At 38.4% G+C, this 25,063-nt stretch overlaps 5 protein-coding genes and 2 long non-coding RNA genes across 7 annotated transcripts; 1 reads left to right on the top strand and 6 right to left on the bottom strand.

The window, feature by feature from the left end:
- Positions 1–4,038: 4,038 nt before the first annotated feature.
- Positions 4,039–5,801, bottom strand: LOC133873674 (UDP-glycosyltransferase 73C3-like). The gene is made up of 2 exons (XM_062311416.1): positions 5,006–5,801; positions 4,039–4,927 (listed from the first exon to the last, which is right to left on the bottom strand). Exons 1-2 carry the CDS (start codon positions 5,799–5,801, stop codon positions 4,230–4,232), a joined length of 1,494 nt encoding a protein of 497 aa, XP_062167400.1. The 3' UTR covers positions 4,039–4,229.
- Positions 5,802–6,469: 668 nt separating this feature from the next.
- LOC133873045 (UDP-glycosyltransferase 73C25-like) lies at positions 6,470–9,058 on the bottom strand. Its single transcript, XM_062310757.1, has 2 exons — positions 7,876–9,058; positions 6,470–7,638 (listed from the first exon to the last, which is right to left on the bottom strand). Exons 1-2 carry the CDS (start codon positions 8,932–8,934, stop codon positions 7,213–7,215), a joined length of 1,485 nt encoding a protein of 494 aa, XP_062166741.1. The 5' UTR covers positions 8,935–9,058; the 3' UTR covers positions 6,470–7,212.
- Positions 9,059–10,206: 1,148 nt separating this feature from the next.
- Positions 10,207–12,913, top strand: LOC133874280 (uncharacterized). The gene is made up of 2 exons (XR_009901232.1): positions 10,207–10,664; positions 12,662–12,913. It is a non-coding gene; the product is annotated as an uncharacterized LOC133874280 (long non-coding RNA).
- Positions 12,914–13,185: 272 nt separating this feature from the next.
- Positions 13,186–15,114, bottom strand: LOC133874102 (uncharacterized). Its single transcript, XR_009901206.1, has 3 exons — positions 14,645–15,114; positions 13,558–13,859; positions 13,186–13,393 (listed from the first exon to the last, which is right to left on the bottom strand). It is a non-coding gene; the product is annotated as an uncharacterized LOC133874102 (long non-coding RNA).
- A 131-nt stretch (positions 15,115–15,245) lies between these two features.
- Positions 15,246–16,933, bottom strand: LOC133873522 (UDP-glycosyltransferase 73C4-like). The gene has a single exon (XM_062311234.1). The coding sequence runs from the start codon at positions 16,802–16,804 to the stop codon at positions 15,293–15,295; it is 1,512 nt and encodes a 503-aa protein (XP_062167218.1). The 5' UTR covers positions 16,805–16,933; the 3' UTR covers positions 15,246–15,292.
- Positions 16,934–17,092: 159 nt separating this feature from the next.
- LOC133873523 (UDP-glycosyltransferase 73C11-like) lies at positions 17,093–18,896 on the bottom strand. The gene has a single exon (XM_062311236.1). It carries the CDS (start codon positions 18,761–18,763, stop codon positions 17,258–17,260), a length of 1,506 nt encoding a protein of 501 aa, XP_062167220.1. The 5' UTR covers positions 18,764–18,896; the 3' UTR covers positions 17,093–17,257.
- Positions 18,897–21,120: 2,224 nt separating this feature from the next.
- LOC133873911 (UDP-glycosyltransferase 73C11-like) lies at positions 21,121–22,792 on the bottom strand. Its single transcript, XM_062311714.1, has one exon. The coding sequence runs from the start codon at positions 22,745–22,747 to the stop codon at positions 21,302–21,304; it is 1,446 nt and encodes a 481-aa protein (XP_062167698.1). The 5' UTR covers positions 22,748–22,792; the 3' UTR covers positions 21,121–21,301.
- Positions 22,793–25,063: the final 2,271 nt, after the last annotated feature.

Raw genomic sequence — 25,063 nt, 5'->3', positions numbered from 1 at the left:
TGTTACTAAGAAGAGGCCATTTAAAAGTTTCGAAGAAGTTCCCGAAGATGTCCCTTTGCGGAAGAAACAGAACATTCCTCTAGCTGCCTTGGGTGCAAGAAGAACTCCTCATTCGGTACCATCATCTGGAGTGAACGTTGAAGAGGGGTCTGCAAGTTTTCGGGGTTTCGTTCCAAAAGTTTCTCCTACACCAGAAGCTAGTGCTGCTCCTTCCTTTGCTTTAAGGGATGAGTCTGGCTCCGAGGCATCGTATCAGGGTGAACAGAGTGCAGAAACTTCTTTTGAGGAACCTCCTCTCAGAACTTCGACAGTGATTGCCCCGGAACCAGGGAGATCTGGAGAAGGAGATGAAACGGTTCCTAAGGCCCGAGACATACAAGCCACGCGCAGGGTAAAACATCCGGCCAGAAAGCGGAAGTTCACAGCCCAGGACCGAATTGCTGAAAAGATCTTGGAGGCCGAGCGGATGTGGGGCAAGGCGGTTATAAGACCTTCTGATGCCGAGGAGGTGCGTCAAGAGCCCGCTGCTTCAGGTGGTGAATCTCTTGAAGAGAGGGATGAAGAAGCTGGCACCCCCCAAGATGAGCCTTTTACTAAGGAGTTTGAAGCCGAAGGTACTCCCCGGACTCCTTCCTCGGAATGTCCTGAAGCATGTTACTTGCTTCAAAAAATTGTGGAACTAAGTCGGGAGATGGGAGGGTGTCCATGTTCTCGCACCCTTCAGGCAAGCCAGCTTGTTGGCAAGGAAACGGTAGTGAAAGGAATTGAATGTTGAGGTTGGAGGCTTTTGCTTGATCAAGGATTGTGTTGAGCCGGGTTGCATTAAGGGGTGTAAGGATAATAGTAACCTTTAGGCCACGGCATGCAAGTAGTTTGGCCATGTCTGTGAAGGGAATGAGATGGCTTTGGGACATTAACGGAACAAGAAGAAAGTGAATTTGGGAAGCCGTGGATGATATTCTTGTGGGAAAGATAAGAGTTGAAGCCACTTTTTAAAGGATGATGGGTTATTTTTTCCTGATATAGCCTTTTAAAATTATTCCTAGATTAAAATAATTTTGAAAGTTATATCTTTTTTGATTGCATACTACAACCTTTAATAGACCTCATGTGCCTTGTCTAGGCCTAGCTTTGAAAGCGGCTAGCTAGAAGAGTTCAAGTCTAGGCCTAGCTTGCTATTGATGTTTAGTAATGTCAATAAAGAGGAAAAAATTACAGGATCTTCAAATTAGTTACAACCTATCTAGAATTTGAATTACAATCATAAATCTTATCTAGAGATAATCTTATCTATAAATTTGAATTGAAAACAGAATTCAAATATCTTTATATTTGAATTTACAGAATTCTATCTAAAGATATTATCTATTAGCTAGGAGTCTTGTATCTGAGTTTGTTGAAGGAGTTGGACGGTGACTAGTATTATGCACTAAAGAGGAGTCTTCACATTCAAATGTATTTGGACATGCTGAGACGATAGTGATATTATTTACATTCCTCACATGTCGCTCGCAAGTTGAAGAATAATCCAAGATTTTGGCTTCCATGGAATCTTTGGCCGTTATCTCACAACATATCTGGCTCCAATGTGCTCGAGAGATCGAGTCACATCTGACTCGAAGCATAAAATAGCTTGAAGCAATTAGATCATGGCCGTTAATTTTTGGACAATTATAATCATACGATTTGATAATTTTGGTTCGATAAAACTACTTCCCTTGCTAGAGTAAAAATTACAAGGGTGTTCTAGTTTAATTTCATTTTGTAAAAAATACAGCCAAATTTCAGAGATTTTATGAACTCTATTTTATCCCATTATAGTTCCACAATATTGATCTATTTTTTGTGAGCAGTTTTACAAATGGCAAGTTACTTCATGTACAAAATATAAAATGCAAAATATACAAATTAATTATATGATTATTCCTACTTCCATCGCTCTCTTCATCACTTTGTGTCACCATTAATTAAATAGTTATGGTCCATATGGATTTCACCAGTCTCACATACATGACCACGTGAATATAAATATGATGCTCCGTTTGTTTCGACGTAAAATGATTTTTGTGTAAAATATTTTCAACGAAACATTTTTCAGAAAAAATGATTTCCTTAAAAATATTTTCTGGCGTTTAGCTCGTACGAAAAAACTATTGATGAAGAGATTCAGTTACTGACCGACAGGATTCCGACCAGTTTTGCCGGAATTTGGATTGGAAGGATTCCAGCGAAGCTGGCCGGAATCTGGCCATTTGTACAGGATTTCGGTGAAGGAGGCCGAAACCTTTAAAATTCTACGTTTTTTAAAAATGTATTTTTCTAACGATTCATTTTCTATGATTTGGTTTAAAATCGCACTTTTGGTCTATGAAATCACAATCCCAAACGCATCCGAAGACCCCCTTCTTCCATTTCCATCTTGGCCATCTCTGGAAGCTCTTCCAACTTGTGAATTGCCTCCTCTTTCAACCCATATATATATGAAAGAAATTTGTCCGAACTTAAGCAACGACTTGGATGAGGCTTTAGTTCGACCAAGATTTGCTCCACTTGTGGTTGTATAGCATACATGCTATAATGCCTGTAAGGAGGCATGCTTTCACATGCATCCTTGAGGCAATCCAATATCAGCGTATGGAAATTGAACTTGAAGAAGTTGGATGGACGTGGAGCCCGGAGCTGGAGGCCCGATCTATGATCGGTTTCGTTCGAGCGGCATTGACGGGGGTTGGTGATTATGGTGACGGTGACACCATACAGTGCTAGTAGCTTGGCCATGCAGTCTACCATATGGGGATCAGGTGGCCGGCCGTAGGATAAGTTGGGGGAGCAAAGCAAAGTGAATTAATTAAGGATTTGGTTTTTCGATCATTAGCCATTAGAATTTGGAGAGTTTGCGGAAATTGAGGAATCAGATCGACGATCGATCGTACGTATGTGTTCCCCAGACAAGCCCATTTTTTTTTTTTTTTTTTTTTTTTTTTACACAATACAAAAGAAATTAGAAAGAAAGAAATGACACCACGAAGCCTCTAAAGCTGAATAGAAGAGAATAATTCTTAGGCGGAATCTATCAAAACAAAAACCAATTCAAGCAATTGTTAACTAGAAAAAGACCCATGATACAAGGATCCTTAGAGTAGGCCAGGGACAAAGATGCAACGTGCAGATATGAACAAGGGTTCCAAGAATAAGGGGGAAAAAAATTCATGGCACAAGGACAAACAATAACTAGTCCTTGAAGTAAGGACAAAGATGTGTGGCGCGAACAAACTCGCATAACTCATAAGTGATCTTGAAGATAATTTATAATATTGATAAAAATCTTCTGTTGGAGGGGAAGTCAATGTGGTGATAGACTTACACGTGAACGATGAATTGATGATCAGTATATGAGTATAGAAAGGTTTGAGCCCACATTGAAAAGATGTTATAAATGCGAGTGATTAATATCACATAGTTGGGCTCTATAGAATCTTATAATAGTCTAAAGAGATAATGAGAAGAGAGAAAGACACAGAGATTAAAGTGGTTCGGCTCGATCATGACCTACATCCACACATTAAAAGCCTTATATGCTATATATTTCTTTCATATTTGATTTGAGTACAAGGTTCAATTTATAGAGATTTACATATGGTTTAAATAAGAGATATGTGGGTCTTACGCTCCAATGATTAATTTTTTTAAAAAAGTTAGGGTTGCACAAATATTGTAAACGTATCATATCTTTTTAAATAATTTCAAATACAAACATACCTTAAATTAGGGTTAACAAATCTCGTAATCTACGGTAATCGAATTTTCTAAATCCTTTAATTTAGGAAATACAAGTAAATATTTCTCACAAATGATTTTTATCCTTAACGGGCTCAAACCCACAAGCTTAAGTTTTAGAATTGATCTCAACATGCTATATTATGGACTCACTAAAAAGAATCTACAATGTATCAATCTCTCTAAAAAAAAAAGAAAAGAAAAAATTAATTCAAGAATCATAGTTTCCTTTTGGATTCTCCAAAATAAAAGTGAAGAAAATAGATAAATTAGTAAGTACTTATTTATGTAATTCAGAGTGTCTTGCCAATAAGTGCCACTTTCTTCCTCTAAGATTTGCTTTGTGAAACAGTTCCACTAGTACTTAACCAAAACATAAAGGATAAAATTACAAAAAGAAAAAGAAAAAGAAACATACAAGTTTCTTACTTGTTTTAATTGCACAAAGGCAATTAGCAAGTATTTGATTGCTTTTTTACCAGTTGCATGATGTCTTCAACAAGTAATTTAACGTTAATGTAAGAAGATCCCCCCTCTTCAATTGCCTTCTTTGCCATCTGTTCAAGCTTTCTTGCTCTCTCTCTTCTCTCTTCTCTTTCTTTTCCTTCACCCATTACCTTTTCTACAGCTTCCTTAACATTCTCCTTCTTCACCAGCACCCCAAACTTCTCTTCATCCCCCCAGTGCACGACCACATCAACGCCCACCCTTACACCAATCTCTAACACTTGCACGACAAACTTCTCATTGAAAAACTGTTCAGCAAACAAAGGCCATGTTACCATCGGCACGCCGGCACAAATGCCTTCCACTGTCGAGTTCCAGCCACAATGTGTTAAGAACCCACCAATGGCTGGATGCGATAAAATCAGCACTTGTGGTGCCCAACCCCAGATCAAGAAGCCTCTTCCTTTTACCCTTTCCTCAAAACCATCTTCTGATAACAATTTCTCCATTTCTTCTCTTTTATATCCGCCTCGTATAACCCAGATGAATGGCCTCCTCGATGCTTCCAAGCCTAAACCGAGCTCTATCAATTGTGAGGGTACAAGGCGATTCAGGCTTCCTAAACATGCATAAATCACAGAATTCGGCGGCCATGAATCAAGCCACCTCAAGCACTGCTTTTCATCAGTGGAGGCCTTCTTGCCTGTTAATTAGAATATAAGGTAGATGATTAAATTCAGGGAAAATTTCGCTTTTGAAATAAATGGTAATTTAATATTACCTCTTTCAGACATGTCGGAGTTGTCCTTGTTGCGTAGAGATACCGGGCCAATGCACCATATTTTTCCTCCTATAGTCTTCCGGTATTCCTGGACGTATGCTGGTTCCAATTCCTCGTAACTGTTGACCAGTACTCCAAAAGCTCCTGCTTCAGCTTCCCTTATCTTTTCACGAACAACCTTCATATCTTGCAGGTTCGAGCCTGGATTGAAGGCTCGAGGAAGCTGAGCTCTTGCGAATTCAATTCGATCCGGCAACCCGGGCACTACAAAAAGCTCTGAACTGGAAACAGTTTCGTAGACCTTGGACTTGTGTAAATTGTGAGTGCACAAAAGATTGAAACAATTTGTTCCATCGAATAAAATTCTTGGAAGACGAAACTTGAGGGCGGTGTCAGCCGTCCAAGCGAGATTTTTATCAGATATTATGCAGCTTGGAGAGGGTTTTAGCTGATCTTCAAGCAAGTGTTCTAGCGGTTGCTGCAACATGCTCATCGCGGTCATAAAATTCTTCATCAAGCTTGGCGAAGGGAGAGAGTCCTGGTTCTCGCATCCTTCTGGCAAGCCAGCCTCTGCGCATGGGAGGTGAAGCTGCAGAATTCGGATGGATAGCCCAGATTTTACTGCGCGGTCAATGGTATCGCTAAATCGGATGGCATTGAGCGGTGTGGTGATTATGGTTACTATAACGTTGTTCTGTGCCAGCATTTTGGCTATGTCTATCATAGGTATAAGGTGGCCTTGGGACATCAAAGGAATCAAAAGAAAGTGAAGCTGGGGAGACGCTGAAGAAGCCATTAATTTTTATTGCAGAACTATGTCTATCATAGGCTTATACAGAAATATTCATATTTAATTCTTGTAGGCCATGTCTATCATAGGCTTATACGGAACAATTCATATTTAATAATTGCAGGCCATGTGAATCGATCAGATTGTTATCATCAGTTTGCTTTTCCCTTTTGACGTGGTAATATTTAAATGCAAAGGATCGAATATTGGTCCAACTTCTTCATAAACTATTGAATTGATTGTAATTAATCATAGGAGAAACTACCCCTCAAACTTTGGGAGGAGACTTATAGTCGGCTGTGGGTCACCTCCAAATCCGCGGTCAGGCTAGCTGTGGGTCTCCCCCCAGGCTTGTTTCCCAGGACATCCAAATTAACAAAAACTCTGAAGGCAGAGACCAAGTGAAAAGCCCAAGTAATATAAGGGGGTCAATGCAACATTTTAAGGTTGATTAAGGCATTGCAATTTGAGTGCAAGTTAGAGGTGAGTAAGATTAGTTTTTCCTTAATCATATAACTAATAAGTAATAAGGATAGAACGAAGAGATTGTAAGCATGAGATGCGGCCAAAGTTGCATCAATTACGTGACTCATAATTTGTTAGCAATGATAGAAAAATAATAGAGAAGGAGAAGAAGATAGAAGATAGAAGCGAAGAAGAAGAGAACAGCAAGGTAAAATTAACAACTACATCTTGCTTGATTTCATTGCTTGTTTGGTTACAAAATAAGCTAATATATAGACTTATAAGAAAGGGTAAAGACCAGAGTACAAAGAGATAAACTAAAGGCTGATTACATGGTGGTATGGGTTGAGGAATGGCAAGAGATCAGAGGTATGGCTTGGCTGTGACTTGTGTGTTCTGCAATGGTAACTTGATGATGTAGAGATGTGCTGCCGTGGATGAGGAGTTGATGCAGAGATGTGCTGATGCAGTAGAGTTGATGTAGAGATGTGCTGATATTGGTAGTGGTTTAGCAGGTTCTTTTTTCTGTTCAAGTAGTTTTCCTTGCTTGGGGATTGTCCTATGCAGGTTTTGTATCCAGTTTTAACTGGAGTGTAAGGATGTTGAGTTTTGAGCTTATGAAGGGTTTTTATTCATCAAAAAAGAGATGTGCTGATACTGTGGATGACTTGCTGCAGAGGTTTATCCTCTAACAAGCAATGGTTAAAATATGACTAAAGACAATGACGATCGACTGATCCCAGCAATGTTTGGGCTAACATGAGTTTCCTTCCTACGAGAAAAGGATTGAGGTAAAGAGAGAACAATTAACACCAATGAGATGGTCTAGTTCTACCAAGGGCATTGATATTTTTTATTATGCCAATTAACATGGACTTCCCAATCACATTTCAATACTACTGTTTGATACAACAAAAGACCATCAGCTGATTGTAGTTTTAGGCACCCATTGTCACAAGCACGTCTTAACTTTGTTGGCAGTGGCATGTTGCCTGATATCTTCGACCAGCAGTGTAATATTTTGGTACGAAGATCCTCCTCCCGCCTTGTTTGCCATCTCTGCAACTTCTCTGGCTCTTTTTCTTCTCGTCTCTCCTTCCCAATCACCTTCATCCATCAGCAGATCAATGGCCTTCTTTACATCCTCACTCTTCACCATAACCCCATACTTCTCTTCGTCCCCCCACTTTACAGCATACTCAGCCCCCACACTCACACCAATACTCAACACCTGGACAACAAATTTCTCATTGTAGAATTGCTCAGAGAACAGAGGCCATGTTATCATCGGCACTCCTGCACATACCCCTTCCAGTGTAGAGTTCCAACCACAGTGCGTCAAGAACCCTCCGATGGCTGGGTGAGATAGTATTAGTACCTGATAAATTAAATGATTAAATCTGTTCCAGGTAAATGGTAATTTAACTTGATATCAGAAAAGAATGGAAAAGAGTTTGAGCCACATATGAAAGCTGAGGGTTAAGAATAAATAGTGATTTAACCTGATTTCAGAGCAGAATGGAGAAGAGTTTGAGCCACATATGAAAGATGAGTATCAAGAATATAAATTGAATGATTAAATTAGGATTTGAGACAAACGATGATTAAACAATACCTGTGGAGCCCAACCGCGGATCAAAAGGCTTCTTCCTTTCGTTCTCTCCTCAAATCTTTCTTCTGAAATCCACTTCTCGAGTTCATCTGATTTGTATCCTTCTCTTATAACCCATATGAATGGACGGTTAGAAGCTTCTAAGCCCAGTCCTAACTGAATCAGTTGCTTAGGCTCAAGACAACTGAGGGTTCCAAGACAAGCATAAAGTACAGAGCATGCAGGCCATAAATCAAGCCACTTCAAGCACTGGATTTCATCTATTGAGGATTTGTTGCCTCTTTGAGACTTATCTAAGGTATCCTTGTTGTACAGTGACACTGGGCCAATACACCAAACCTTACCTCCTTTCACCTTTCTATATTCTTTGATATATTCTGGTTCCAACTCCTCAAAAGTGTTGAGAATTGTTCCATATGCTGCCATTTCTGCAGCTTCAATTTCCTGCTGCAAGTCGTTCAAGTGCAACGTGCTTGGATTGAAGACGTCTGGTAATTGAGCCTTAGTCAATTCTATTCGATGAGGCAAACAAGGCACAACAAAGGACTCCGACTCAGAAACCTTTTCGTAAATCCTGGAAACTTGTATGTTGTGGGAGCATGTGTTAGCGAAGCAACTTGTCCCATCGAAAACGAGCCTCGGAATCTGAAACTTTCGAGCAATATCAGCTGTCCAGGGAAGATATCTGTCGGAGATGATGCAACTTGGACGAGGTTGAAGCTCTTTCAAGCACTGTTCAACTGGGTATTGCAACATGCTAGCTGCATGGAAGAAATTCTTGGACAGCTCTCGTGAGGGGAGAGCCTCTAAGTTCTCACATCCCTCCGGCAACCCGGCCTCGGTGCATGCGAACCGGAGTTGGAGAAGCCGGACTGGGAGCCCTGATTCGATGGCTCGATCAATTGTAATATTGAGTCGGGCGGCATTAAGGCGTGTAGTGACGATGGTGACAGTCACACCACGCTGTGCCAATATCCTGGCCATATCTACGATGGGGATCAGGTGGCCCGGTGCCATTAACGGTATCAGAACAAAGTGAAGCTGATCAGGTTCGGAAGCCATTGTTGCAATGTGGGATAAGTAGCAGTTTTCTTGGTGTCTTGACTATTTTCGGTGCGCTGAAGCGTTAAGAGCATATATAGAAAATTAGATTAATGGAGTTTAAAAACTCATCTTCTTGGCCCTTGGGTGTTGTGAAGGTAACTGCTACATAGAGAATAGAGATGATGATGTTTGACTGATAGTGTTTAGATTTTTTAGATCTATGTATGGCAGAAAGAGACTAGTGTTGCAACATGTAGCTGGCTTAATTCAACGCCAACAAAGCATCGTGCGCTAGAAGAGGCCAAATGGGATCCAGTTGGGTTGGCTGTCGGGATGATCAGGATAATCCTAATTAATCCTGGCTGTTGGGCGCTAGAAGAGGCCAAGTGGGATCCAGTTGGGTTGGCTGTCGGGATGATCAGGATAATCCTAATCCTGGCTTTTGTGCTAAGTTGCTAACTCATCGGCTAGTCTTGGGAAAAGAAGTCCAGAAAAACAAATATGGCAGTAAGTATATGTTAATAAACTGTATATAATTTTCTGGATAGTCCGGCTTTTTAAATCGGTTTTAAAGGTGAGTTCTATAAAGGTTTGCATCCTTTAGTATATATCATAGCCAATCACCGTATCGAGCATAGAATCAAATGAGTTCGTGACTTTGTAGTCAAGTTACATGGGGGCGACTTTTAGGCTAGAAGAAAATTTCTTGGTATAATGTATGATCATAGTATTAAATCAATGAATATTAATAAATGAGTGAAGTCACCAAAAGATAAATAATTTCTATTGGATCAATCTCGATAAAGTGAGTCGTCATGGATGTCGGTTGGAGAGCATGGTAATACCTAACGATTCTAAATATTCTACGTGACTTAAGTACAATCTAAATTATGTGTATATAAATTCTTGAACCTCCTTCAATTCTTTTCAAAATTTGTATAGCAAGCACGTGGAAGCAGCGTACCCCTTCTTCCCACTCTCTTTCCTTACCCAGAAAGAGGGGGAAAAAAATGGAGAAATAAATAAATTAAAGGGCCAAAAAATGTTTGAGAAAAAATTTCTTGCTTATTTGCTTTACAAGACTGAAAATTAATGGAGGTCAGAATGATGACTCTTGCAAATGAATCCTCACTTTTAGAGTTCATCTGGGTTACCAGTGATAAGTCCTCCAACATTTGACCAAATTAAATAAGTATAAAACCATATTACCCCCGCTAAATAAAGGGAAAATGTTGATTATGAGTTAATGGATCAACTTTCTCAACAACAAAAACAGAGGAAATTGAGAAGAGATATGATCTATACACAAAAGCCTCACAACTCTCACACAACAGTCCTACGTGGCAAGCATATTTTATTGTTTTTTTTTGTGTTTTGGTTCCTGCGGCTAGAAGAAGACATGCGAGAGAGGGAAAATCAAAATTTCCCTCAACCGAGCCACTGCCCAGTCCCTCTCTCTCTCAAATTTCTCTCCGTGCAGATCCCGTCGCCGGCAGATCCTCTCCAGCTCCGGCAGATCCTCTCCACAAATCTCTCTCTCCAGCGCCCGCTTCTTCTTCTACTTCTCCAGCTCTCTCTCTCTCTCTCTCCGGCGGGCTCCCTCTCTTCGCCGTTCTCTCTCGGCGTCCGACGTCCGCCCTTCTCTTCGCCGTTCTCTGTCGGCGTCCGGCGTCCGGCGTCCTCTGTCGTCCGGCAGATCTCATCCCAGTCCAGCTCTGTCTCCGGCAGATCTTCTCTCCGGCGGGCAGGTATTTTTTTTTTTTTTTCTTTTTTGCTGCTACATTCTGTTTGAAATTTTGATTTGGGGTTTTTTTGTTCTTTTTTTGTTTTGGCTGCTACGTGAACTATGGTTTTGCAGCTTTGTTGTTTTGCTTTGCATTTTGCTTTATTATAATTTTTGGGTTGTTTTTCCATTGCACACAAGGTGCTTGATAAAATGCTCCACTGAGCTGGCTAGTAGATTTCAGAAATTTTGTAGATTTTCGTGGATTTGGACTAATTTACTGGCTACGCACAAGAAATTACGAGTAAAACAGAACAGTGTTTGTGAAAATTATGCGTGTGGGATTGGAAAATGGAAATGATGCTTATCACGAAATTGCCTTGTTTTTGGCCACTTGATTGAGCTTCTCTTTCTTGTCTTCTGCTACAATAAATCGGCCAATGGCTTCAAATTTTGACTCCCACTACTATACATACAACTAATTATACACACATTTGTTCATGCTTACAGATAGGTTAATGAGAGGTTAATATTATTATAAATGAACTAATGAGAGGTTAATATTTTATTAAAAAAAGACTAATAATACACTCATTTTCACTTCCTTATGTGTAGTGGCGGAGCCACATTAGGGCCAGTGGGGGCCGTAGCCCCACAAGCCCTTTAATTCTTTAAGCGAAATTTTGAAGTGGCTCCTGCATAATTGTGAATTTTTTTAAAAAAAAACTTTTAAAAAAGTTTATGTTGCTCGTAAACCATCTTCTTTTATGGTGAGTTATATTGTTTTGGTTTCATTAAGCAGTATTTGCGATTTAGAGAATTATATAAAATAACACATTCAATTTTTTAAACATTCTTGTAGGTCTTTTGATGTAAATTAAGGTAGTATATATCTGGGTCGCTATTAATTTTCTCAATCCTATGATTGGCACTTTGCTTGTATGATTGAATACTAAAATAATCTTAATAGCTTTCATAAATCTATTTTGAATATTTTTCTTCCTCTACGTTTTCTTAATAACCAAATGAAGTGTATGTTTGGCAGTGCCAGAAGAGAGTTTTGGTTTGTGATAGAATTTTCTATGTGGTTAATTCCCTATAGGTTACAATGTCAATTTATTCTAATTAAGAAGTTACAAGTATGCCATGTTGTTTTTGCTTGGAACTCAGATAAGATGAAAAAATAAAATAAAAAATATATATGCCCAATAATGCAACAAATTAATCATTTATATATGTCATCAGATTTTTCGTACTGATTAGTTTGTTGTCAAATGAATAGAGAATAAGAGTGCTGGATAATCTTTTTTTTTCTTCAATAATTTGATTGTTCTATGAAAGCTTTTATTCATCTAAAAAAAAAAAAAAAATTATTTCAAATCAGTTCAACATATTAGCAATTGGAGCAAATTCATACAAACCTTCCTTGTTCATATTTTTCAAACTCCATGAAGGGATTTGTTAAAGCAGGGTATTGGATCCATGGTTGTGTTTTGTTATGCTGTAATTTGGTATTTAGTGATTATTTTTTTCAACTTTCATGGTGCAATGGTTTGTGTTATTATTTAACTATGCTATAGTTTGTTCAAATCGATAGTAACTGAGTTCTAGACACAATGATTCCTTGCGGTGTGAATATGTGCCTTTTTTCTTTTTCTTTTTGCACATGGTGGTTCCAATATCAAACTGATCAAGAATGCAATTTACAATGAGTTCAGGATATCATTGTAAGTTGTGTTCTTTAACTCTTTGTAAGTTGCAACTTTTTTCTTTTCCTACATTTCCTTCCCTTCGATCACCAATTAAGTGTTTGGAGGAACCAATGCAGCATATTTAGAATGTATACTATATGTAGCCAGCATTTTTATTTATTTATTTATTTTTTTTATTTTTTTTTTTATCATGCCTTTCAATCGACCTCAAAAAAAGGGGTTTGGCTTTATTGGTTGTTTTTTGCATCTGGAAGTTATGTTACAATATTCTGTAAAAAAGGGGTTTGGCTTTATTGGTTGTTTTTTGCAGGATCTTTTAGATCTTTTTCTCTTCAATGGCTCGAAGCATTCACAGAAATTTCAAGCACTGCTGACCATCTCATAAAAGAAGTACCGATCAATGATGAAACAATATCATGCTGCTTTAGCCTTTTTTAATTTTGTTTATAGAATTATATGTAACTAGGATATAGTGAAATTTTTATATTGTAATGTTGGATAATGGATAAGCTCTACAAGTGTTGTTAGATGTTCATTCAGTTTTGAAGAATCTGCTTAAGCATCTTGTTGTCTTTTTGCTTTTTGGTTAGCTTTGGTTCTCTTTCATTGTTTGTAGTACCCCCCAACCAAAGGTATAGTTTAAAATACAAACGAAAACCAGTGTTCTTTTTGGTATGTAAATTAATGTAGAATAGTAATGTCTAAAAATATTGATCACCAAATATTCAGCCATGATCACGTATTCATGTGAAAATCACCAAATTTATGGGACAAGAACGCTGTTTTCTGCATGAAATACACTAGTTCCATCGCCAAGAATGAAATATATTAAATAAAGAAATGCTTTTTCCTTTAAACCATATACAGTTTGAATCATTACATGTACCACAACAAAACTTAATCCAAACAATAAAATGTGGAGAAGCCTGTCAACTTATGACACTTGCAAAAGAGCATGGATGTAATCATCACGTTCTACCACAAGTTGGAAAGGAGCAGTGAAGGAAGCATCCCCAGGAGCCATCTTGGAGATATCCATTACCTGAATGAAGGGAAGCAAATGAACTTACATTAGCCAAAAAGCAAAGTAACCACCATCATAAGGATCAATCAGAAAGCAAAAACGAAAAGCAAACTAAATCTACCATCAAACAATATCTAATATTATTTCATATGTTTGTGTCAGCATGCCCCTGTAATTCCCACCTTAAGTAGCTCGCAGATCGTAAAAATTTGATTCTGATCAACTGTGTCGACAAGGGGCTCCATCAAGGCTTGCTTCTTGATGCAACTCATGTCAAAGCCATATACATTATTCCAAACTTGAGAATGAAATTGGCACCGGGAAAAAGTAAGAACAAATAAATTACACTACACCATCATGTTGTAATTGAAAAAAAAAAAAACTTAGCAATTCATATTCCCACAACAGCAACAATGTTTTGATAAAAAAATCTAACATTAACAGTACCCTGCACTCAGGTTGTGTCAACTTACTTCATGAATACCTGAAAATACAGACAGAGACCAAAATAAGCTTTTGCAGGACGCATCATCAATGCAAACGAAAAAAAGGAGGAAAACATAAAAGAAAAAGAGAGAAACCCCAAATCCATTCTCGAACCTCATCATCCACACACAAGATTACAATGAGCAACTACATATACAATTCTCACAAATAGCTTTCAGGAACTAAGATAAACCCAATATAAAAAATTGACCCATTTAAGCAAAAACAAGAAGACCATTATGTTTTTTTAGATGAATAAAAAAGAAACAATTGTCAAAACTTGCTGTGAAGAAAACAAAAACTTCCATTCAACCAATCTAAACAAACTTTCTACATTAGTTGATTCAAAGCTCTAAACTAAATCTGCCTTATAGCAGATCCAACCGAAAAAAAAAAAATGGATTTTAAACCAAAAGAATCTGCTTTTGTACATGCAAAAGTCGATAGTTTCAACAAGATTCTTCAAAACCGTGAGATTCACTCACCAAAACAATTCAATTTGCAAAACCATGACTTAAACAAAAGCCTCTAAGGTACCAAATTATTGTAAATCCCACTCTTCTCTATTCTCGTTGACACCCATTAAAAAGTTATGATATTTTTGTGTTACAGAATTGAGTTTTTCTTATGGGTTTCATTGGGTTTTGCTAATTTTTGAAAGGAAGAGGACATTCCCCAACACTTAAAAAATCCAACAAAAGCCTAAACTTTAGCACCAAACAGCTATAGATGGTGCTCTGATGGGTGGCGAAAATCATGAAAAGAGAGAAGCAGAAAACTTACAACAGGAACACGGCGAGAGAGAGGGAGGGGGTTGCTCCGATGGGTGGCGGTCGGTGGGTCTTGGTGGCCGGCGAGAGAGGAAATTCACCCCTTTTATTTGTAGCAACAGATCCGGCCAAAGAGAGAGAGATCCTTTTTTATGGGCGTCGCCGGAGACAGATCCGGCCGCCAAATCTACCGGAGTGGGGACGACGGAGGACGCCTACCGCCAAGAGAGAAGCCGGCGACGTTACTGACTGGAGAGCAGATCTGTACGACGACGGGCGCTGGACGACGGGCGCTGGACGACGGGCGACGGACGACGGACTGGGCAGCGTTGGAAGTACCGGACGACGGAAGCAAGCGCCGGACGACGGAAGCAAGCGCCGGACGACGGACGACGCTCCACGGGCAGAGAGATTTCAGATCTGTACGGGCAGAGAGATTTCAGAGAGAGAGAGAGGTCTTGGTGCGAAATTTGAAATTTGAGAGATTTCAGTGTGGGTGACTCATTTCTAGCAGCGTGAACGAAAAGAGAAAAAAAACAATAAAATATTAATGCCACGTAGGCGTGTTGTGAAAATGTTGTGGAAGAGTAGTGTGCAGATCATTTCCCAATTGAGAATGCTATTATAGTAGAGATAATGCATCCACAAATGGCTAATGACTTTAAGCTTGATGGCCTATGGCTAGTTTCCTAATATCTTCCATTAACAATGTAATATCAAGGTAAGAAGATCCCCCTTCTTCTGTTGCCTTCTTTGCCATCTCTGCAAGCTTGCTTGATCTCTCTCTTCTGTCTTCCCTTTCTTTCCCTTCAGTCATTATCTTTCCGATAGCCTCCCTAACCTGCTCCTTATTCACCAAGACTCCATACCTCCCTTCCTCCCCTAACGGAACAGCTATCTCATTTCCCACTCTCTCCCCAATCTTCAAAACTTGTACAACCAACTTCTCATTAAAAAATTGTTCAGCAAAAATAGGCCATGTTACCATTGGCACGCCAGCACAAACCCCTTCCAGCGTCGAATTCCAACCGCAATGTGTCAAAAACCCTCCAATTGCAGGGAGTGACAAGATCAGTACTTGCGGAGCCCAACCCCGGATCAAAAGGCCTCTCCCTTTCGTCTTCTCTTCAAATCCTTCCTCTAAGATCCACTTCTCCATCTCTCCACCATTTTCATCTCCTCTAAGCACCCAGATAAATGGACTGTTGGACGCTTCTAAGCCTAAACCAAGCTCTATTAGTTGTGAAGGCGGAAGGCGGCTAAGGCTTCCGAGACAAGCATAAACAACAGAGCTCTGAGGCAATGAATCAAGCCACTTCAGGCACTGGTTTTCATCGATTGAGGAGCTGTTACCTCTCTGCGCCTTGTCCAAGTCTGCCTTGTTGGACAGTGACACTGCGCCAATACACCAAACTGATTTATCTCCTTTTGCGTTGCGATACGCTTTAACATATTCTGATTCCAACTCCTCAAAACTATTGACCACCACGCCATAAGCTCTTTCCCCAGAAGCTCTTATCTTTGCTTGAAGATCTCTAAAATCATGCATGCTCGGATTAAAGCCCGATGGTAGTTGTGCTTTAGTTAATTCAATTTGATCAGGTAAACCAGGCACTGTAAAGGGCTGATCTGAACCAGAGACACTCTCGAGGAACGTGGATGCTTGCAGATTATGACAGCACAAAAGATTGAAACAACTTGTCCCATCAAACAAAAGTCTTGGTATATGGAACTTGTCAGCAACATCAGCTGTCCAAGCAAGGTTGTTATCGGCTATTAAGCAGCTCGGGCGGGGTTCCATCTCTTCAAGCAATTGTTCTAGTGGTTGCTGCAACTTACTAGCAGCAGCATAGAAGTTCCTAAATAAACTGCGTGAGGGGATTGCATCCATATTTTCACACCCTTCTGGCAAGCCGGCCTCATGGAGTGGAAACTGGAGCTGGAGAAGCCGGATACAGCGCCCAGATTCATTGGCACGGCTGATGGCTGGTCTGAGCCGGATGGCATTAAGGGGAGTTGTGACTATTGTGATGACAGCACCACGTTCGGCAAATAGCCTGGCCATGTCAGTCATGGGAATAAGGTGTCCTGGGGAGATCAACGGTATCATCACGAAGTGAAGCTGCTGGCCATTCCTATGTGGGGTTGTTGCCGAGAGTGGAAAGTGAAACATAGATAAGATTCAAATTTAGATCAATACAGGGATGAGGATCTCTCTTGTGCCTCTTTCTTGGTGTATTGGATTGTCTAATAAAAGACATGTTAATGTGTGTGCTTCGTTGGATTGATTGTAATGTTTGAGCATGTTGATGCCTCAATGCCATTAAACTATGTTTGACGCATTCTGGCCATGTGACCTTTTGTCTCTTTTACTTTGTCTGTCTTCGAGTTGTGGTTGCAGCAGTAGCGATGAATTATATATATATATATATACGGGTTAAGTACGACGTCGACAATGATGTAACATTATTCAACCATAGAATTAGCGATGAAACCAAAATCAATTTGTTTTTTTCCAAAAAAAAAAAAACACATTTCAAAACTCAACCAAGACCAAATTAACATTCAACAAAACGCACGTTTTTATGTAGTGGAAGGGGGGAAAAAACGCTCTCATATGCTTGTGTTAAGCTGATTCTTCACAACCTGCTTGCAGCATGATATCTTGAATAAGTAGTGTCATGTCTTGGTGAGATGATCCCCCATCTTCAACAGCTCTCTTTGCCTTCTCCCCGAGCTCTCTTGCTCTTTTCCTCCTCTGTTCTCCTTCCTCTCCTTCATCCATAAGCATGCATATGGCTTCCTTAACATTTTCCTTCTCCACCAACACCCCCGTCTTCTCCTCCTCACCCCACTTTTCAGGATCCTCCACCCCAATTGTCACGCCAAGTTTTAGTACCTGCACTACAAGTTTCTCATTGATAAACTGGTCTCCAAATAGCGGCCATGTAAGCATTGGCACCCCAGTAGATATTGCTTCTATGGTTGAATTCCAACCGCAATGTGTAAAGAACCCCCCAACTGAAGGATGCGATAATATCAGTAATTGTGGAGCCCAACCCCGAATCAAAAGGCCTCTCCCTTTGACTCTTTCTTCAAATCCATCTTCTAAAATCCACTTTTCCAGTTCTTCTGAGTTTTTTGCTTCCCTAATGACCCAAATGAATGGTTTGTTTGACTCTTCCAAGCCCAATCCGAGCTCTGTCAACTGGGAAGGTGTTAGATTACATAGGCTTCCAAAGCAGGCATAGACAACAGAGCAGGTTTTCTGAGAATCAAGCCACTTCAAGCATTCATATGCTTCAATGGAGGCTTTGTTACCTCTCTCAGCCTTCCATAATTTGTTCTTGTTGCAAAGTGAAACAGGACCAACACACAAAACTTTGCCTTTTCTTGTCCTGCTATACTCTTTAATATATGCAGGCTCCAACTCTCGGAAAGTATTTACAATAGCCCCATATGAGGCTAGTTCAGCTGCTACCATTTGCTCGTTAAATTTTTTCATTGCTGGATCTGGGTCGTTGGAAAAAGCTAGCTGTGATTTAGTGAACTGGAGATGGTCAGGCAAGCCAGGCAAGACAAAGTACTCTGACTCGGAGGATGTCCTGTCGAGAACCTTGCTGTGAATGCGTAAACTGTGCAAGCACAAGAGACAGAAGCAACTCACTGTAAGGAAAGAAAATCTTGGGATATGAAATTTGCAAGCAATATCAGCTGTCCACGGCAAGCACAAGTCGGACAGTATACAGCTTGGCTGCGGTGCCAGCTCCTCAAACAACTTCTCCACTCTCTGTTTCAGCATGCTAGTTGAAGTGAAGAAAGTCGCGGACAGACCATTTGAAAGAAGCTTGTCGATAGTATCACAATCTTCTGGTATTCCTGCTTCTTGACACGGGAGCTGAAGTAGGATAACTCGAATATGGAGCCCAGATTCAACTGAAAGAGCCATGCTCTTTTCCAAAAGGGCTGCGTTATGTGATATGATGACTACGGTGACAGTCACACCTCGTTGTGCCAGCATTTTGGCCATGTCTATCATGGGAATCAGGTGGCCTTGGGCCATTAAAGGAAACAAGATGAAGTGAAGCTGGTGGGTTTGATGATCAGAAGCCATGGCGTCTGTGTTTGACATTTTCACAAAGAGACTGGTTCTACAGAGATAAGCTTCTTATTCTTCTCTCAGTATACTTTGCTGGTGATGCAAGAGTTTAGATAACCTTTGTTTGGTGGGAAGTATTTGATGCAATGGAAGATGTAGGGGTAACATGATCTCTTTATAGGACAATAAAGACATCTTTGTAGGGTAACCAAAGTCATACATGACATCTTTATAGGGCAGTGGAATCCGCTAGGAAATCATTACAATCCACTAAAAAAAAAAAAAAAAGAATAACTCTTTTACGAAAATTTTATTCGATGAACATTATGAAAATGAATACCAAATCATGACTTTATATGGGTTACAAATCTAAAATATCCTAAGGTCACTAGAAGTTAATCCTAAAAAAAATAAAAAATAAAGATTCTTAATCCTTAAATAAATAAGAATTCCTACAAATTAATAAGGACTTATAATCAATAACGATTTCTAATGGATTTATAATAACAAAAATGCTCCTAAAAACACGAGCAAAACATAACAAAATTTACGTAAGTAAAAGCCAAAAGCCAAAAGCGTGACGCTGGACGTATACAATGATAATTTTTTTAGGCAATTTTGACTTTAATTTGGGTAATTATTGGATATGTTTAAGTAGGTAAACACATTAGACCATTATAATTTTCTAGTTGTAATTAATTATTATCTTAATTGGGCTGATCAATTAATTATTTATTTAAGAATTTGGGTTTGTAGTGTCTGACTTAAAAGATTATTTTTGTAATTAGAAAAAAAAAAAAAAAAAAAGATATTTTTTGAGAAAAATTACATTTACTCTCCCTACACCTCTCCAAATTTTATATAGTAACCCCTTAAAAGCTTATCCGATTGTCAGCATTTTCTATTAAGTTAAACAAAAATCATTTCACGTGACAAATTTTGACTTAATGAATCTAGGGTTTCTTTTATATATATGCCTGTTCTTGGTATGTGAGAGCACGCCTAATCAATCCATCAATACTATAATTAAATTTATATTTTAAGCATTCTGGTAATGTGACCTTAAGTAGAAGGTCACGTACGTGACCTTCATTTGTGTCTTTTATAAATGCTGGATTTCGTACTTGCTCCCTCTTTTTTTTTTTTTTTTTTTTATCCAATGGCCTATCAAAAGATGCTGTTCAGTGTGGACCAAGAGCTCCATCTCTATGCTTTTAATGAATTTACAAAAAATCAATTAACAAAGTTTATGGAGTAATTTTAGAAGTTTTTTTTTTTTTTTTTTTGTGTTCTCAAAATATGAGGTACGTTTTAATCAAAATTTAATAATAATTAATTACATATCCAATAGGAGGGATACAAGAGTAATTTCAACCATATATTACTCAAGTTTATGTCATGATATTGTTAGACATGGTGATTTAGATTGTAATTATGCGAAACAAGAGGAGAATTTCAACTTAACATGTTGGGGTTTAACTGGGGATAGTATATATATATATATATTTTTTTGACATGGTGAAATTAGTCACTCACTCCTTTGAATGTAGAGTCGTAAACGCAGTGTCGAGCCGAGAGAATTCTCTTTGTATTATTATTCTCTCCCTATTCTCTTTTCCTTTCACTAAATCGCATGGATATGAATAATGACACTAAATCATTGATGATACAATGTGAAGTGGATCAGAGTGCCTATAAATATATGCCTAAGGTTTGCTTTTTAAAGCTTCTATCATATCTAGGATAAGTACCAACATGATGTAGCGATCAACTTTGTTAAGGAATTTCCCGCCGTAACTCGAAATGGTAGAGAGATGAGCTGGAGTCTACAGCTACGAGCAGAGCTATTTGAATGAAGTGGGAGACTTCTCTCTAATTAATATTTTTGTCTTATTAATCGATGATCATTCGCCGCCGATCAGAGAAAGTAGGGATGAGCCGGCATAAACGCCTGGGTTCACGGGCTCAAATTAATTAAGGAAAAGAAAGGCATCTTCAGGTAATAAATGTTGACGTGAAGGATATTTAAGAGGGGTAGGCATATAAAAGGTTTTTCTGATATAAAAAGGCGGTATCTTCTTCTTCTAAAGATATATGCACTTTTTCTTTCCGACTAGACTTCTTCACCAATTCAAACTTGATCGTCGGAGGAGGCGTTGCTGGAACACCCCGACGACCCCTTTTGTTTTGCAGAAAACTTGAAGAACCCTTACTTGATTCTCACCGACCTTGTAAGCCGCGATACACCGTGTCGACCCGGAATTCCAAATCATCAGCTCCAGAAATTTCGTTAACAAACTTTAATACGTCCACTCTTAAAAATTGCTACGAAGGCTACAATAATTATTACAATACAAATAACCCCGATCGATTAAATAGGGAAATTATGGTGGAAATCAAATCATGAATACAAGAATAATACTCAAATCTCTAAGATTTTATTACAATCAAACCTAAATGGTACATACTTTATATGGAAATCAAATCAAACCTAAATATGGAAAGTTTCCATATTCTAACACTGAACGAAGCCAACTTTGATATGAAATGAAGAGAAACAACTCTCTATCTCTAATATACGTCTGTTAGGGTTGATTCTTCACAACTTGCTTGTCGCATAATTTCTTGAATCAGCAGTGTCATGTCTTTGTGAGAAGATCCCCCATCTTCAACTGCACTCTTTGCCATCTCCCCAAGCTCTCTTGCTCTTTTCCTCCTCTCTTCTCTTTCCTCTCCTTCATCCATTAGCATGTCTATGGCCGCCTTAACATTTTCCTTCTCCACCAACACCCCAGTCTTCTCCTCTTCACCCCACTTTACAGTATCCTCCACCCCAACCCTCACACCAATTTTTCGCACCTGTACTACTAATTTCTCATTCAAAAACTGGTCTCCAAAGAGCGGCCATGTTAGCATCGGCACCCCGGCACATATTGCTTCTATGGTTGAATTCCAACCGCAATGCGTTAAGAACCCTCCAACCGAAGGATGAGATAATATGAGTAATTGTGGAGCCCAACCCCGAATCAAAAGGCCTCTCCCTTTGATCCTTTCTTCAAATCTGTCTTCTGAAATCCACTTCTCCAATTCTTGTGAGCTTTTTGCTGATCCCCGTATGACCCAAATGAATGGTTTCTTTGAGGCTTCTAAGCCCAATCCCAGCTCTATCAACTGTGAAGTTATAAGATTACACAGGCTTCCAAGGCAGGCATAGAGAACAGAGCAGGGTTCCCCAGCATCAAGCCACTTCGAGCATTCGTATTCTTCAATGGAGGCTTTGTTACCTCTCTCAGCCTTATCTAAATTGTCCACGTTACAAAGCGAAACAGGGCCAATACACCAGACTTTATCTTCTCTCGTCTTCCTGTATTCTTTGACATACTCTGGCTCCAACTCCTGGAAAGTATTAACCAGAACCCCGTATGAGGCTAAGTCAGCTTCTACCGTTAGCTTGCAAAAATTTTCTATTTCTGGATCGGCGGATAAAGCTAGTTGAGATTTGGTGAATTCAATATGATCAGGCAAGCCGGGCAGGACAAAGTATTCAGACTCCGAGGATATGGTCTCGTGAGGTTTGTGAACACGTAAATTGTGCCAGCACAAGAGACAAAAGCAGCCTATTCCGAGGAATGAAAATCTTGGGATGTGAAACTTGCGAGCAACATCAGCTGTCCACGGCAAGCACATGTCGGAGATTATGCAGCTTGGTCGCGGTGCCATCTCCTCAAACAACTTCTCCACTGGCTTTTGTAGCATGGTAGTTGAAGTGAAGAAATTCATGGCCAATTGTAGTGAAGGAAGCTTGTCGAGATTGTCGCACCCTTCTGGTATTCCTGCTTCTTCACATGGAAGGTGAAGTGGGATAACTTGGATTTGGAGACCAGACTGAATTGCACGAGCAATGCTTGGTTCGAAACGGGCAGCATTATGTGTTGTGGTGACTACGGTGACAACCACACCACGCTGCGCCAGCAATTTGGCAATGTCCATCATTGGAATCATGTGGCCTTGGGCCATCAATGGAAACAAGACAAAGTGAAGCTGCTGAGCTTCTGAAGCAGGGGCGGAGGGAGGGGGGGTCGAGGGGGGTCAAATGCCCCCCCTCAGCCCCCAAAATTATTATTTTTCTCCTGTAGAAGTTTTCCTCCGCCCCTTGTTGCCCACCCTCAGTTACTATTTAAGGGGCAAAAATCTTTCATAGCACTGGAAAGACGAAGGAATTGTGTCTGTGTTCCCCTATTTTTTTCACACCATTATTTGTGTAATTGTGTCTGTATTTCAGATTTTCAGAGGGTTAGGGAGTTAGGGCTAGAGGACGAAGGAAGAAGACAACTCAAGTCTCTTACCAAAACGATGCGTCTAACTTAAATGAGAAACGATGCGTTTAACGTCTAACTTAAAGGAGAAGAGAAACGTTGCGTACGTTGGTTAAGTGACAGTCATAAGTTTGACAAAAAAACAAAAAGAGTGACGGTCGTAAGAGACAAAACACATGGTTTTTTTTTTTTTTTTTTTCTTGACTTTTTTTAATACTTTGATAACTAGGAGAAAGAAAAAAAAAACATGAAAATTAAATCATTTAGACATAAAATAATATTTTTTATTTTAAAAAAAAAATGATAAATTTTAGATTTTCAAAAAATTTCAGGTATGTAATTAAATTTTACACTGATTTATTTTTAAATAACAAAAATGTATGTAATCTCTTATATTTATATTGCTCAATTAAATTAATTGTTTTTAAATATATAGCTTTTTATTACATATTATAATTGTATGAAATATATAATTGTATTTAGTTCAGATTACGGAGAACAACAATAATTTCATTCAGCTCTAGTCAAATTTTAAATGATGTTGTGTCGAGATTTATTTAGCAAATCTACGAGTAGATTCTTGCTTAAGAACAAAATGTTCTGATTACTATCTTAATGAAAAAGACTAAATCCTAAAAACATATCTATAAAAAGGAATTTGTCAACACCATAACTTTTCAAAAACACAATTTGAAAAAACATTATTTTAAAATATGACAAAATCATGCAGGCATGCACCGATTTCAAAATATAAAGTCTTGTCGAGGATAAATGAATAAATTAATGTTAGGCTTAACAAAACAAATTGTAAGTTACATATATGTATTTTAAATAATAATTAAATTTTGTTGAATTATTATTTATTTCATTACTTATATATTTTAATATTTTTAATTAATATTTAATTAATTTTATTTTTTAATTTTGACCCCCCTAAATCAAAACCCTGGCTCCGCTACTGTTCTGAAGCCATGGCAACTGGTGGGAGGCAAAGAGATTGAGATAACAAGATTTAAAGGACTCTCCAATAGTTGCTCTTTTGCTGCTGATGCAAGAGCTTACATAAGAATATTGGTTTATTCGGAGATGATGTGGTTCACAGAATCACATGGCCACAGCCCACAGGCAGAAAGTTTGGATGTTGTGGATAATTTCGACGGAAACTTCACTTACCGCTCTCTTCTTTCATTATTTTTACAATTATATTTTTAAATTTTAGAAAGTGTAAATTTAGTATACTATCTATCTTCTTCTTCTTTTCTTTTCTTTTTTTTTTTTTTTTTTTTTTTAATTTCATCATTTCATTATGATTTTTGTTTAAATTTTGTCAAATTTTTTAAATACTATTTTTTTAAAAAATAAAATAAAATAAAATAAATCAAATCAAAGATTTAAGCAAGAATATTTTTGTAAATTCCGTTAAATCTTGACTAACACTTAAATCTATGCAATTATTTTTTTTTTCATCTAAAAAAACAAAAAAATATTTTGAGAATTTTGACACATATCCGTTAGGATTTAATGGATGATTAAAATTTAAGAAAAACTGAAAAATAAATACACTAAATTAATATTTTTTCAAGTTTATGAATATATATGGTTACAAAAATAATGAAAAAAAAAAAAAGAGGTGAGAAATGAAATTTTCGGTAATTTTAACTATTTGCAACATCAATTCGCCGTCTCTCCAATATATAGAGAAGGTATTTGAAAAGAATAATGCTGTAGATGGAAGACAGTAGAGGATGGTAATTGATTGCGCAAGAATTTTGGAGGGTACGTACCATCAATCCATAGGCTAGCTGCCAAGGTTGGTTAAGTCCACAAAGGCAACCTTACGTAGTCTAAGCAAACTGACTTTTTCCAAAAAAACAGAAAAAGTCTAATTATTATATAAAATTGAACTGTGAAATAAAATAAAGATTCTGTCAAAAATTTGGTGAAATCTGATAATAAAATCAGTATTAAAACGAGAAAATAATTTTTTTTTAAAATAGTAAAAAAAACAAAAATCTTA

The sequence above is a fragment of the Alnus glutinosa genome, chromosome 7 (genome assembly GCF_958979055.1).
Source record: "Alnus glutinosa chromosome 7, dhAlnGlut1.1, whole genome shotgun sequence".
NCBI lineage: Eukaryota > Viridiplantae > Streptophyta > Magnoliopsida > Fagales > Betulaceae > Alnus > Alnus glutinosa.
The sequence above is the reverse complement of the archived record's forward strand: the minus strand, read 5'-3'. Positions and strand labels throughout refer to the sequence as shown.

What these genes read in the sequence shown, in the direction of transcription:
- LOC133873045 (XM_062310757.1), bottom strand. Translation starts at nt 8,934, where the DNA reads ATGGCTTCCGAACCTGATCAGCTTCACTTTGTTCTGATACCGTTAATG. An exon ending in TCCGCGGTTGGGCTCCACAG is followed by an intron (nt 7,639 to 7,875) that starts GTATTGTTTAAT and finishes TTAATTTATCAG; the next exon opens with GTACTAATACTATCTCACCC.
- LOC133873911 (XM_062311714.1), bottom strand. Translation starts at nt 22,747, where the DNA reads ATGGCCCAAGGCCACATGATTCCAATGATGGACATTGCCAAATTGCTG.
- LOC133873522 (XM_062311234.1), bottom strand. Translation starts at nt 16,804, where the DNA reads ATGTTTCACTTTCCACTCTCGGCAACAACCCCACATAGGAATGGCCAG.
- LOC133873674 (XM_062311416.1), bottom strand. Translation starts at nt 5,801, where the DNA reads ATGGCTTCTTCAGCGTCTCCCCAGCTTCACTTTCTTTTGATTCCTTTG. An exon ending in CTCCGACATGTCTGAAAGAG is followed by an intron (nt 4,928 to 5,005) that starts GTAATATTAAAT and finishes TCTAATTAACAG; the next exon opens with GCAAGAAGGCCTCCACTGAT.
- LOC133873523 (XM_062311236.1), bottom strand. Translation starts at nt 18,763, where the DNA reads ATGTCAAACACAGACGCCATGGCTTCTGATCATCAAACCCACCAGCTT.